Source organism: Gopherus evgoodei, chromosome 4 (assembly GCF_007399415.2).
Source record: "Gopherus evgoodei ecotype Sinaloan lineage chromosome 4, rGopEvg1_v1.p, whole genome shotgun sequence".
Lineage (NCBI taxonomy): Eukaryota > Metazoa > Chordata > Testudines > Testudinidae > Gopherus > Gopherus evgoodei.
The window spans coordinates 117,236,404-117,251,442 of record NC_044325.1 but is presented as its reverse complement, the minus strand read 5'-3'; the positions used below and the strand labels follow the sequence as shown (position 1 = coordinate 117,251,442).

The following is a 15,039-nucleotide window of genomic DNA, read 5'->3' as shown; positions in this document are numbered from 1 at the left end:
GATATAATGCGGTAAAGCAGCGCTCGGGGGGGTTGCGCCCTCTGTTGGATCAATGCAAGTTCGATATAACGCGGTTTCACCTATAACGCAGTAAAAATTTTTGGCTCCTGAGGGCAGCATTATATCAAGGTAGAAGTGTACTTAAAACTCAGTTTTGTATTAATAGTGTCTTCTTTTAATGAAGAAAATGTTTAGATGCACTAGGACTGAGTTTGATCCCCTCTCTGTAAGTGGACATGGCCCATTAAAGTTAACCGTGTTGTGCCCACTTATATCACATCTCAGTTTGACCCAGTGAGTGGGAATATTGTAATTCCCACATCTCTGTGTTAAGTGTCTAAAGATATTTTGACACTTAACTCCCAATGAAATCAATGGGAATTAGGTGCCAAATACTTTTGAAGATCAGGGATTACATGCTTGTGTTTTTTCCCAGAACACATAAATAGAAGTGGACTCATACATATTGTCTTTCCATAAATCATTTCCCTGCCATTAATGTTATTCTCTGGATTAAAACAAAATAAACAAAGTATGCTGTAACTTTTTTAATGTTAAAATTTCTCCTATACATGGGGACCAACTAATTGCTTTCTGCTCCCCCATCCTCTTCTTAATACAGAGGCAAAGGACAACCCAGATTGTATAAAGAAGAATGCCAGTATGCATGTGCATGCTGACTGTTGGAGCTTTTGGTTGTTTTGAGCCTGATCCAGTGAGGTATTGAGTGCTTCTTGCAAAGTATGGAATGCTTTCAGTTCGTATTATTTAGCACTTCACCGGATTTAGCCCTCTGACCAAGATCTTCAGAAGTGACTAAATATTTTGGGTGCCCAACTTTATAAAGGAACCTGATTTTCAGAGGGTGCGCGCTCAGCACTTTCTGAAAATCAGGCCCCATTAAGACATTTCACATTGGGCACTTAAAAATCACTAGTCACTTTTTACAGTTTTTTTCCTAAGAGTGTAAACAGCAAAACTATGAAAAAAAATATTATATTCATCTCACTGTATACATGTCCTTGATTGCAGTACGCATCAAGAGTAAAATTCATCCGTGTGCAGAGTCCTAGCACAAAGCTTATGTAGTAGTTGAAACCACAAAATAATGCTTCGGTTAGACTTAACTAGTGTGTAGATCTTGTGCTGGGTCTCAGTGCAAGGGTGAATTTCACCCTGAGTGCAGATTTTTTTGTCACTCTAAACAATACAAGTGTTACATGCAATCCAGAGTGATTTGAAACTACTGGAAGAAATCAATTTAGAATATATTGGAAGATAGCCATTGTGATGTGGAGAACATGCTGCCAAAGTACTGGTTGGAAGCATTTCCACACCCTGTCACCTGCCTTACTGTCTGCGAGTTCACATCTATTTCTTCTTATCTTTACAGAAAGCGCTGACAGGGGTAGATGATCTGCAGCAAGTAAAGGCCCTAGAGATGCGTGTGGACACGAGAGAGAACAGCTTGGGAAACTTTGGTGAGAAAACACTTCATCCTGTGCTTTATCGCTTGCCATTTTATTTATTTTGGCGTGAAGGCGAAGCATGCTGCACATGAGGGGCTGGTGGCTCAGAAGGCAGTGGAATGTGCAAAATAAAGTCTTGTTAGAGATTTTCTTAAAACACAGGCATCAGTCAGCATCTTATCAGCTTTTTACTGTGAAGAGCTGAATAGAACCATAAATATTATATGTAAATAGGATGAACAATACCAGTTCAATTTCAGATCCATTCAGTTTGTGCTGCTTGTAGCTAGGCGATAAGATTTAGCTGATTTTGTTTTTCTGGTGTCTCATGCCTGATTTTATGCTGCTAGGATGAATAATGTTGCACTCAAAGGAAAACAAAAAGGAAAATTCCAGTCTAGTTTAATTACCACTATTCCTGGATGTGATTGTTCAGAGATCTGTGAGCCAGCTTCAAAATCTGCAGTAGTCTTGAAGAGCTGCATTCAACACCCATAGTCTTTAAACTAGCGTGTGCAAGGTTTTCTGGTCCATTAAGGCTGCTCTGTGCTATTCCAGGTGCACAAAACAGCCTAAACTCACCTTAACTGCCCAGTAGAAGATTTTACTTGTAAATGGAAATCTTCTGGTGGCAATAGGTCCATCCTTTTGGTCCCTGATATAAAAGATGTCCGGGGGAAAGGGGTTACAGATAGGGGCCTCTATGTTCCCTGGCTGGTGGAACAGCCCCCTGGGGCCATATGAAATGGGGTGAAAGGTAATGCAGTTCTGAGGCTGCTGATCAGATCAGAAGCTGCACAGTTCCAAGCTTACTTTGGCCACCTTTGGCTTCCCATTCATAGTCCTGCAAAATGTGCATGTTAGCCAGATCAGGCGGTCAGTCGCTTTATTCTTCAATCAATCTGTGGTAGCAGATGCAACAGAACTAATTTCCTCTTGTCCAGTTGTAATCATTGAAGAGTCAAGTGAACAAGGTGTATTTGTTATCTCACTGCTATAGAGATTGGAAGATCCCAGCTCATGCTGACCTGCTTTCTTTTGCATAGAGTCAGTCTGTATCTGCTTACAGTACTTAACTATCTCATCCAGTCCTGTTAAAAATGGCCCATCTACCTATGCTAGAGAATGGGCTTGAGAGAGATTCTATGTGCACCACAATTTTAATGAATGCTGTCAATAGTTGTCACTTATCAGTCTTCTTTCTGTGAATGTCAGTGGGCTTGAGAAGCAGGAAGGAAGGTACTTTGAGAGAACTTCTTGTACAGGAAAGTTTACATTGAGCTTGTCAGCGCCAACTCCTCATTTCTTGTTTAGCCTTTTCTTTCAGAAACATGCTGATTCTTATCATCACCAAAAACATCTCCTCCACCATGTTCCAACACAGAAACTATGGTACAGTGGGATGGTCTTGCTCCCTATACCCAGAGACCAACTCCAGGAAGTATTTTCACTCAATGAACTCCTTCTCACCTGCAGTCCACCAAAGTCTGTGGATGGCCACCTTTAGTATGCAAAGGCTGATCTTTTGAAGGAAGCCTTTTAATTTGCAGAGATTTTTAGATAGTGGTTTGAGAAGTAAGGTTGTACAAGAGTTGTGTTGATTTGTCCAGATATTTTGCACCATTTTCTTTGATAATTTTGATGCACAGATCTTTTTATGACATGCACATGATAATTTAGTGTATAATTAAATCCATCTCCTTTGCAGTTCATAATGCACTCAGATTTCCCTAACGGAGATGATGCACCGCGGGGGACATGCAGGGTCACGTGCCCACCCAGATTTGCTGCTTGGCTTCACACAGAGTGAACATGCTCAGTAACTCTGCTTAAGCCAGCTGTCCTCACTCTCCCCCTCCACTATCGGCAGGCACTGGTTGTCTCCCTAAGGAAATTTCCTTTTGCCATTTCCATTCTTTTCTTCTCCAAAGCTGAGCTTCCATTCCTCCATATTTTTCCATTGTATATGACAAGCCAGTTACAAGACATACATCCTCCATGCCTTTTCAGCAGGGTGGTTGTTTTAAACCTGTAGCCCCTTCCATTGCCTGCTTCAGTCATTATCTCTGCTGTCTGTTCTTCCTCATATGCTTGTGCAAAAAAAAGGATCTATTTATTAGATCTTCCCAATCATTCAGGCTAGAAAGGAAGAACAAAGAAAACTGTTTATTTACCATCTCACTGTTCTCTTTTCCTCTCTCTTATGTTCCCCTCAGGTATAGTTCCCTTTCCCTCCTAGTACTCAAATAAATCTGTCACTCTCCAGTCCCTTCCTTAGACTTTTGCTAACTTTTCTGGATACAGCGCACTATCTCTGGGTTGCATGCAGACACTGTTTAGTCCAAGTCTACACAGGGAGCTGGCCTTTGGATCCTACAAATCCCATAGCTGTACATCCCCACTGACTTTGAGTGCTACAAAATATCAAGCCAATCTGAACTGTAATTTTTCATAAGTAACTTTAGCCCTTTTCCTTCCAAAAACACCCTGGAAAATGGCAATAGGTGGCTAGGTTGGAAAGTTTGCCACTTGGATTATTCTTAAATTTCAGTGGTCATTCATTATCTCCCTCCACCTGACAGCTATACGGGGATGATTTTTTTTTTCTGTTTGGACCTGTGGAATGGGGCCTGGGTTTGAAGGGTTATCCCAGGACAATTTGTCTCTGTGGAAGGGGCAGTGCCACGTAGGCTGCCACTGAAAGTGCCAGACTCACTACAAATACCTGCCCAGCCAACTGCATTTGAACCACTTCTATGCTGAGCAGGTATTGTGGCCTCTGGTAGCTAATGTGAGAGACAGAATAGACGAAGTGAGTCCTGCATTCTAAACCTGACCATGACATTGATTTTTCTCGTTGACCGTAGTCAAATCACTTAACCTCTCTGCTATATAAAGTCACCAGACTTTACATGGAAACCCTCCAGTAGCTAGGGCCCTGGCAGCCCCCAAATCCACAATTTATATGGAGAGCTTCCTCATGAAAATTTTTAAGCATTGATAGCTATGTACAGACCCCAGCAGGAGCACTCAAGATCCACATCTCCCAGAGCACAAGGTTAGGGCGACCTAAAGGTCTCCCCTGTTTATATAAAATTGGTCAGTTCACTTTTGGGGAATGGAGAGCTTTAACAAATAATCCAGTTGACTTTCTCTCAAGTTGTCAGACCAGCCTTATGCACAGTGATATGATCCTGGTGGAGAGGAGCTGGTTATAGCAAAGAAAGGGTGTATGCAAAAGTAGTATAAGATAGTCCATGTAACAACATTTTTGCAAGAGTCTATTTTAAAGTAATTTTGGGCTTTATGCCAGCAGTTGAAAATTAAGCGCCATTATTGTTTCAGGTTGTTGCTGAAGTCTCCCGTGATTTGTTTTCTATGTGTTTTGTTAAGTGGCAGGCAAAAAATTGAACTCTCCTGGCAAGTCTCTTTTCAAGGTCCACAGCATTTGGATTTACTTGTGCACTCTCCTTTAGCTGCACATAGTGTTTAATTTAGAGTAAAGAAGATAGACTATTTTTTTTCTCTGTGTTTACCCCTTCAATTTTGATTGCTGACAGATCTGGAACTGTATTCCTGACCAAGTTATAGAAATCCCTGTTTAAAGTAATGGTGGATACATTCATCTAAGACATTACATGGCTTCTCTTATGGCTAGATGATTTTAATCAAGTTGCCCACAATGCTGTTCATTCTGCTTCAATTGTTACCTTCTGGCAGCCATTCTAAGTTGGATCCATTCATGGATCTTTGCATAAGGAGTCAGGATCATTGAAACAATTAGGGTGTATCTACACTACAGGATTATTCCGATTTTACAGAAACCGTTTTTTAAAACAGATTGTATAAAGTCGAGTGCACGCGGCCACACTAAGCACATTAATTCGAAAGTGTGCATCCATGCACCGAGGCTAGTGTCGATTTCCAGAGCGTTGCACTGTGGGTAACTATCTCATAGCTATCCCATAGTTCCCGCATTCTCCCCCGCCCCTTGGAATTCTGGGTTGAGATCCCAGTGCCTGATGGGGCAAGAAACATTGTCGTGGTTGGTTCTGGGTACAGCCTCACCCCTCCCTCCGTGAAAGCAGCAGACAACCATTTTACGCCTTTTTTCCTGGGTGAACTGTGCAAACGCCATAGCACAGCAAGCATGGACCCTGCTCAGCTCAAGACAGCAATCATGGACATTGTAAACACCTCGCGCATTATCATGTAGTCTATGCTGAACCAGGACGTGCAAAACCAGGCAAGGAGGAGGTGGCTGCGGCAGCGCAGTGATGAGAGTTATGAGGACATTGACACAGAATTCTCTCAAACCGCGGGCCCCTGCGCTTTGGAGATCATGTTGGTAATAGGGCAGGTTCTAGCCATTGAACGCCGATTTTGGGGCCGGGAAACAAGCACAGACTGGTGGGACCACATAGTTTTGCAGGTTTGGGATGATTCCCAGTGACTGTGAAACTTTCGCATGTGTAAGGGCACTTTTATGGAACTTTGTGACTTGCTTTCCCCTGCCCTGAAACGCCAGAATACCAAGATGAGAGCAGCCCTCACAGCTGAGAAGCGAGTGGCAATAGTCCTCTGGAAGCTTGCAAAGCCAGACAGCTACTGGTCAGTCGGGAATCAATTTGGAGTGGGAAAACCTACTGTGGGGGCTGCTGTGATGCAAGTAGCCAAAGCAATCATTAAGATGCTGCTACGAAAGGTTGTGACTCTGGGAAATGTGCAGGTCATAGTGGATGGCTTTGCTGCAATGGGATTCCCTAACTATGGTGGGGCGATAGATGGAACCCATATCCCTATCTTGGCACCGGAGCACCAGGGCACCCAGTACATAAACCGCAAGGGGTACTTTTCAATGGTGCTGCAAGCACTGGTGGATCACAAGGGACGTTTCACCAACATCCACATGGGATGGCCGGGAAGGGTTCATGATGCTCGCATCTTCAGGAACACTACTCTGTTTAAACGGCTGCAGCAAGGGAATTACTTCCCAGACCAGAAAATAACAGTTGGGGATGTTGAAATGCCTATAGTTATCCTGGGTGACCCAGCCTACCCCTTGATGCCATGGCTCATGAAGCCATACACAGGCAGCCTGGACAGTGGTCAGGAGTTGTTCAACTATAGGCTGAGCAAGTGCAGAATGGTGGTAGAATGTGCATTTGGCTGTTTAAAGGTGCACTGGCGCACATTACTGACTCGCTCAGACCTCAGCCAAACCAATGTCCCCTTTGTTATTGCTGCTTGCTGTGTGCTCCACAATCTGTGTGAGAGTAAAGGGGAGACCTTTATGGCGGGGTGGGAGGCTGAGGCAAATCACCTGGCCGCTGATTACGCGCAGCCAGACACCAGGGCGATTAGAAGAGCACACCAGGAAGCAGTGCGCATCAGAGAAGCTTTGAAAACGAGTTTCATCATGGGCCAGGATACGGTGTGACTGCTGTGTTTGTTTCCCCTTGATGACCCCCCCCCGCCCTTGATTGACTCATTCCCTGTAAGCAACCCACCCTCCCCCTTCGATTACAGCTTGCTTAAGGAAATAAAGTCACTATCGTTTAAAAATCATATATTCTTTATTAATTCATTATAAAAGAGGGAGAGAACTAACAAGGTAGCCCAGGTGTGGTTTGGGAGGAGGATAGGAGGGAAGGAAAAGGCCACTAAAAAAATTTCAAAGTAATGACAGCCTTTTGGTTGGGCTGTCCACGGGGGTGGAGTGGGCGGATGCACGGAGCCTCCCCCCACGCGTTCTTACACGTCTGGGTGAGGAAGATATGGAACATGGAGAGTGGTGAGGGTGGTTACACAGGTGCTGCAGCGGCACTCTGTGGATCCTGGTGCTGTTCCTGAAGCTCCACAAGACGCCAGAGCATGTCAGTTTGATCACACAGCAGCCCCAGAGTTGCATCCCGCCACTGCTGATCTTCCTGCCTACACCTCTCATCTCGAATGTCCCTCCTGTCCTCACGTTCACTGGCATCTTTCGTGTAATTTGATACCACATCCTTCCACTCATTCAGATGAACTCTTTCATTGCTGGTCACTTCCATGATTTCCGAGAAAATTTTGTGTCATGTCTTTTTTTTCCGCCGCCTTATCTGAGATAGCCTTCGGGATGGAGTAAGGAGGTTTGAAAAATTTGCAGCTGCATGAGAGAGGCAAAAAAAGGGAGAGAAGTGTTTAAAAAGATACATTTTACAGATCAATGCTTATACTCTTTCACAGTGAACAACACTATTCACCTTACATAGCACATGTGATTTCACTACAAGGTCGCATTTTGCATCTTAATATTGAGTGCCTGGGGGTCTGGTGTTATTGATCTCACAGACGCAGGTCCGGGCAGTAGAATTCAGCTTGCATGCATCCATGGTAAACCATTGTCTTTTGGCTTCTGCAGCCTTCATATACACAGTGCCCTCCTTTCCCAAATACCAAGCAAAGCCCGTTCAGTTCTGCTTCTTTCCTGTTAACATGCAGCAGCAGAAACCACCCCCCCATCCAATTCTCTGGGATGATCGTTTTACCCCTCCCCCCACTGCATGGCTGGTATCATGGAAGATCACTGCTAGCCAAACGCGAAAAAGCTCAGCGCCAATCACCCCCCACCCCCGCTTGGCTACCTGCAAGGAAGGTTTTCTTTTAAGCAACAGGCAAACAGCCCAGTAGGAATGGCCATCTCTGTCCCCTTAATTAAATTCCTGAATTTCAACTAGATTACCATGAACGATATCACTGTCTCCTGAGGATAACACAGCGAGATAAAGAAAGGATGTTGCTTGAATGCCAGCAATCACCGGGACCATACGCAGCTAGGCTTGTTGTACCAATTATATTAGACCAGTAAAAACCAGCAGGATCTTATTAAAGGGGACAAGGCAAGGATGCCACATTTATTATGATAACAATTTATGACTAATAACTAATATCTTAATTCTTATACACACACATTATACCTATTACCTATACACACACACACACACACACACATTCACATTATACCTAATACCTATACACACACATACACTCACACACACACATACACATTCATCAGGTGTTCTGCAGCTGCTGCATAGTTACCAGTCCTGAAGATAGCTTAAGTTCATGGCTTGATTTTGCAGCTTGGGTTCGTAGCTTGTGGCAGCTAACTGGCCAGGAAAGCTGGGCACAAGGCTGAGCTGGATCTCTGTTGGGCAGGCACCGATGTTCTTCCATGTTGGCAGCAGAATGTTACCCAGAGTTTCTCATCTCACCCTTCTTTTTTATAGGCTTTTAGTTTGGATTCAAAGTCTATAGGTCTTGCTGTGTCACGCTGCCTCTAGGTTTAGATTGATCACCCATCAATTGCAGGCGTACTTTCAGCCTTGGACCTGGCTTTGATCTTCCTTCTGTTGTTCTGTTGTCCTTTTCTTTTTAGGGTGGATGCTTCTTACTTTGTTTAGGGCTGTTGTCTAGGTCTTCAGCTGTTGGTATTTGAACTTTATCACATCAGGACAGGCTGGGGCTGGAGGTTGATTCCATCATTCATACATACCTCATTCACACATCTAAACTAAACTAATAAGATTATAGCAGGGTTTGCAAAAATGAAGGTTGGAGGAAGCTTTTACAAAATGGAGTGAGTGTTTTAAAATGGGGTTTGAATTACAATATGGAACAGAAGTTCTTCTTCGAGTGCTTGCTCATATCCATTCGAGTTAGGTGTGCGCGCCGTGCGTGCACGTCTGCCGGAAACTTTTTACCCTAGCAACTCCAGTGGGCCGGCAGGTCGCCCCCTAGAGTGGCGCCACCATGACACCGGATATATACCCCTGCCGGCCCGCCCGCTCCTCAGTTCCTTCTTACCGCCGTGTCAGTTGCTGGAACTGTGGAGTGCGGTTCGCTGACCTCCATGTCCCTAGCTCTCCTCGTCGTTTAGCTTCTAAAACCTTTTTTCTCAGTTAGTTATAGTTACCTTTTCAGTATAGTTGTAGTTAGTTAAGTTTTTGTAAATAGTTATTGAACGTTGCCTGTGGGTGGGCTGTTGCCCTCCCCGGCACCCGGCACCAGGCCCATGCCTGGCTCGCCAGGGTTTAAACAGTGCTCGACTTGCAAGAAGCCGATGCCTACAAGCGACCCCCACGATGCGTGCCTGAAGTGCCTGGGGGAATCGCACATTAGTGACAAGTGCCGCATTTGTAAGGCCTTTAAGCCGCGCACTAAAAGGAGAGAGGCCAACGTCTCCGCGCCCTCCTCATGGAAGCGGCTCTCTCTCCGGCACCAGCAGCGCAGTCCACCGCTTCGGCTCCGGCACCGGACCACACCGGCACCGGAAAGACTCCCCGGCACCGACCATCTCCGGCACCGGGGACAGACCTACGTCCCTCGACGTCTGTCTCCACACTCAGGCAGATCTGAGTGGACCGCCCGGCTCCTACCTTAGCCGTGGCACCGCCTGCAGGACTGTCGACTCCGGGCCCGGAGGGTCCGTCGAATCCAGCTCCTCCTAGCTCCCCAATACGATCGGGTCGAGCTAAGGGTCCCATCAACGCCAGAGACTTTCGCCTCGGCTCGGGACTTGATTGCTCTCACGGAGCCAACTCAACCACAGCTGCCACCTATGGGACACATCGTATCCAAGGGCAAGCCAATGCTTCGTCCGTCCTCTCCCGTGTCCCGATACCAATCACCCCGAAGGCGCGACTGCTCATGCTCGGGGCACCGCTCGGAGTCCCGGCACCGATCGCCCAGACGGTGCCGGTCGTACTCGCGGCACTGTTCACCATCTGGCCGGTCCCGATCGGCCTCATCACACCATCGGCACCGAGCCTCCAGGAGTCGTTCGCCTCGGCGTTCAGCACCACGGTCGACCTCCCGGCACCGAACCGGTGGCAGGTCCCGAACCCGTTCGACCTCCCGGCACTGCGCTGGTAGTAGGTCCCGGTCTCCATTGCCATCTCGGCACCGGGCCTCCAGAAGGTCGCGATCCCACTCTAGACATCGACATCGCTCCCGCTGTAGATCGAGATCTCGGCGCAGGTCATCACGCCGCTCTCGGTCCCGGTCCCGGTATGAGTCACGGCACCGAGCCTCGGCACCGAGGGGAACATCACTCGCGGCACCGGCAGCGCTGTACCATTCCAGCTCAGCGCCTCCCTGGCCTGCTACGGAGCCCTCCGTCTCCTCCCTCGATGATAGTGCCTATGACAAGACACTCGACAGGCACAAGAACCGCTTCCCAGAGCAAGATCGAGGACATCCACAGTGGGGATTCTGGACCCCGTGGGCATACGCCCAGGCACAAGGTCCTCATCACATCACCCCCCGTCCATTGGCGGAGCGTAGACCACCGGAGGCTACAGTGTCCAGGCCACCCCTCTCTCCGCAAACGGAGGACACTTCCCAGGACCCGGAGCTCCCTCAGGATACCGAGGTGCAGCCCCTTGCACAACCCCCCGTGGATACTCTGTTGCCCGGAATCTCCTCATCTTCATCCCCGGATGAGGCGGTGGCCAGTACCTCTTCCTCCAGCCCCCCGCCATTGGATTTAAGGGCACACCAGGATCTCCTCCGCCGAGTGGCTCAAAATCTAAACCTACAGGCGGAGGAGGTAGAGGAAGTGGAGGACCCAGTGGTGAGCATCCTGGCAGCCAATGCGCCAACCAGGGTTGCCTTGCCTTTCATAAAGACCATACAAAATAATGCCAATACCATCTGGCAGTCACCGGCCTCCATTCCCCTGACCGCTCGGGGGGTGGAGCGGAAATACATGGCCCCATCTAAAGGGTATGAATATTTGTACATTCACCCGACTCCCTGCTCATTGGTGGTCCAGTCGGTGAACGACAGGGAGCGCCACGGACAGGAGGCCCCGGCGCCTAAGTCAAAGGAGGCCAGGCGCATGGACCTTTTGGGCCTCAAGGTCTATTCGGCAGGGGCTCTACAGCTCCGCGTATCCAACCAGCAGGCCCTCCTCAGCCGCTACTCCTTTAACACCTGGGTAGCGACGGAGAAGTTTGCGGAACTCTTGCCACAGGACGCACGCCAGGAGTTTTCCACCATCCTGGACGAGGGCAAGAAGGTGGCGAGAACATCACTCCAGGCCTCCCTTGATGCCGCTGACTCGGCTGCGCGAACCCTGGCTTCCGGGCTCACCATGCGGCGCCTCTCGTGGCTGCAGGTCTCCGGCCTTCTGCCGGAGCTCCAGCACACGATCCAGGACCTCCCCTTCGAAGGCCAGGGTCTGTTCTTGGACAAGACTGACCCTAGGCTGAAGGACCTAAAAGATAATAGGGTCATCATAAAGTCGCTCGGAATGCACACTCTGGCGACCCAACGCAGGTCCTTCAGACAACAAAACCAGCAGCAGCAGCGGCGTCCATACCCCCCATTCCGCCCGAGACGGGACCCTTCGCGACGCCGGGGCAGGAACAACCGCCGCAGGCAGTCGGGGGGTCAGGCGGGACAAAGCCAGGGCTCCACTAAGGCCCCCCCAGGGCCTAAGCCTTCATTTTGAAGGTGCGCCCGAGGGCGCAGTACCAGTTTCCCCTACGGATCCTTTCCCGCAGTTTTCCAACCGCCTTTCCTTTTTCCTCCCGGCGTGGTCCCAAATAACATCGGACCGCTGGGTCCTACGCACGATACAGGACGGTTATCGCCTGCAGTTTTCCTCACCCCCGCCCGCCCACCCTCCTTCCCCGTCCCTCTTCAGGGACCCCTCTCATGAGCAATTCCTCCGTCAGGAAGTGCACACGCTCCTGGCCAAAGGTGCCATAGAGGTGGTTCCAGAGAACCAGAAGGGCAAGGGGTTTTACTCCTGCTATTTCCTGATCCCCAAATCCAAGGGCGGTCTCAGGCCCATCCTCGACCTGCGGGAACTCAACAAGTACATCGTGAAGTTGAAGTTCCGCATGGTGTCCCTTGGAACTATCATCCCGTCCCTGGATCCCGGAGACTGGTACGCCGCCCTCGATATGCAGGACGCCTATTTTCACAGTGCTATCACCCCCCATCACAGGCGTTTCTTCCGCTTTGTGGCCGACCCCCAGCACTATCAATTTGCGGTCCTCCCATTTGGCCTGTCTATGGCCCCACGAGTATTTACAAAATGTATGGCAGTAGTCGTCGCTCACCTCAGACGATGCCATATCCACGTCTTCCCCTACCTGGACGACTGGCTGATCCGGGGTACGTCGGAGCAACAGATCAGAGATCACGTCACCAGGATCAGCACCCTCTTTGCTGCTTTGGGCCTTGTAATCAATGCTGAAAAGTCCACTCTACTCCCCACGCAGCGGATAGAGTTTATCGGAGCTGTTCTAGACTCTGTCCTCGCCAGGGCCTTGTTACCCCTGCCCAGGTTCCGGTCATTGTCAGACATTATTCTCCGGTTGCGAGCGGCCCCGCTGACCTCAATCCGAACGTGTCTGGCCCTATTAGGCCACATGGCCGCCTGCACGTTTGTAACAGCGCACGCCCGTCTCCGCATGAGACCTCTTCAAACATGGCTGATTACTCAATATCGACTGACCAGACGGTCATTGGATACAGTTGTCACCGTCCCTCAGGCGGTGCTGGACTCTCTAACTGGTGGCTGGACCGATCCGTAGTATGTGCGGGGCTCCCGTTCCATCTGCCCCAGCCTTCCGCATCCCTAACCACGGACACTTCCGACCTGGGCTGGGGAGCTCACTGCGGCACTCAGAGAACTCAGGGCTTGTGGACCCCGCAAGAGATCAACCTCCACATCAACGTACGGGAGTTGAGAGCGGTCCTCCTTGCTTGTCAAGCATTTGTCCATCTCCTCCACGGTCGTTGTGTTGCGGTGTTCACCGACAACATGATGACCATGTTCTACATCAACAAGCAGGGCGGCACCAGGTCCTCTCCCCTCTGTCTGGAGGCGATACATCTCTGGGAGTTCTGCATAGCCCATTCTATTCACCTGTCCGCCTCCTACCTTCCCGGAGTGCGGAATACCCTCGCGGATGGCTGAGCAGATCCTTCCTCTCACACGAGTGGTCCCTCCGTCCGGACGTCGCCCTCTCACTCTTCCAGAGGTGGGGTCGTCCCCGGATAGACCTCTTCGCATCCCGGGTGAACAGGAAGTGTCGAACATTCTGCTCCTTCCAGGGTCGGGAGCCCGGGTCTCTCGCGGATGCATTCCTGATCCCTTGGACAACACACCTCCATTATGCTTTCCTGCCCATTCCCCTGATTCACAGAGTTCTAATCAAGGTGCGCAGGGACAAAGCCCCATTGATTCTCATAGCTCCGGCATGGGCCAGACAGCACTGGTACCCCGTGTTGTTGGACCTCTTAGTGACCAACCCTGTTACCCTACCTCTTCATCGGGATCTCATCACGCAGGACCACGGCAGGCTCCGTCACCCGGACCTTCCGTCGCTCCACCTCACGGCGTGGCTCCTCCATGGTTGACTGACTCTGAGTTGCGGTGCTCCACCCCGGTCCGCGAGGTTCTCTTGGGCAGCAGAAAGCCTTCCACCAGAGTGACTTATACAGCCAAGTGGAAGCGCTTCTCCTGCTGGTGTGCAGAGAAAGCTCTTCGTCCTATGGTGGTTCCCGTCACCACTCTTCTGGACTACGTCTGGTCCCTTAAGACCCAGGGGCTGTCATTGTCGTCCCTACGAGTTCACCTCGCTGCCATCTCCGCTTTTTATCCTGGCGTGGACGGCTGTTCTGTTTTCTCTCACCCCATGGTGGCGAGATTCCTGAAGGGGCTGGAGAGGCTCTATCCCCAAATTCGCCCTCCGGCCCCCTCATGGGACCTCAACCTGGTCCTGTCCCGGCTCATGGCCCCTCCTTTCGAGCCATTAGCTACCTGCTCCCTGCTTTACCTCTCATGGAAAACCGCCTTCCTTGTGGCCATTACCTCAGCTAGAAGGGTGTCAGAGCTGAGGGCCCTCACGGTGGACCCACCGTATATGGTCTTCCACAAGGATAAGGTACAGCTGAGGCCACACCCTGCTTTCCTTCCTAAGGTGGTCTCAGCTTTCCATGTCAACCAAGAGATTTTCCTCCCAGTTTTCTTCCCTAAGCCCCATTCGTCCTGCAGGGAGCAGCAGCTCCACTCTCTAGATGTCCGACGGGCGCTAGCCTTTTACATGGACAGGACAAAACCCTTCCGCAGGTCCCCTCAGTTATTCGTGGCAGTAGCGGACAGGGTCAAGGGGCTGCCGATCTCCTCTCAGAGGTTATCGTCATGGGTTACGTCCTGCATCAGGACCTGCTACGACTTGGCCCAACTTCCGTCGGGCCGTGTGACTGCTCACTCTACCAGAGCACAGGCATCCTCGCTGGCCTTCCTCGCCCGAGTGCCCATTCAAGAAATCTGTAGGGCAGCGACCTGGTCATCTGTTCATACATTTGCTTCGCATTATGCCCTCGTCCAGCAGTCAAGAGATGATGATGCTTTTGGATCTGCAGTGCTCCAGGCCGCGACCTCTCACTCCGACCCCACCGCCTAGGTAAGGCTTGGGAATCACCTAACTGGAATGGATATGAGCAAGCACTCGAAGAAGAAAAGACGGTTACTCACCTTTGTAACTGTTGTTCTTCGAGATGTGTT

The 15,039-nt window shown here is 49.7% G+C and overlaps 1 protein-coding gene across 3 annotated transcripts in view; it reads left to right on the top strand.

Annotated features, from left to right (window-relative positions):
- The window catches only part of LRRC56 (leucine rich repeat containing 56), a 125,257-nt gene that overhangs the window by 40,650 nt on the left and 69,568 nt on the right, over positions 1-15,039 (top strand). For all 3 annotated transcript variants that reach the window (XM_030560705.1, XM_030560707.1, XM_030560706.1), the window contains one exon: positions 1,394-1,481. In XM_030560705.1, the coding sequence (XP_030416565.1) occupies positions 1,394-1,481 (88 nt within the window). The remainder of the gene's footprint in view (positions 1-1,393; positions 1,482-15,039) is intronic.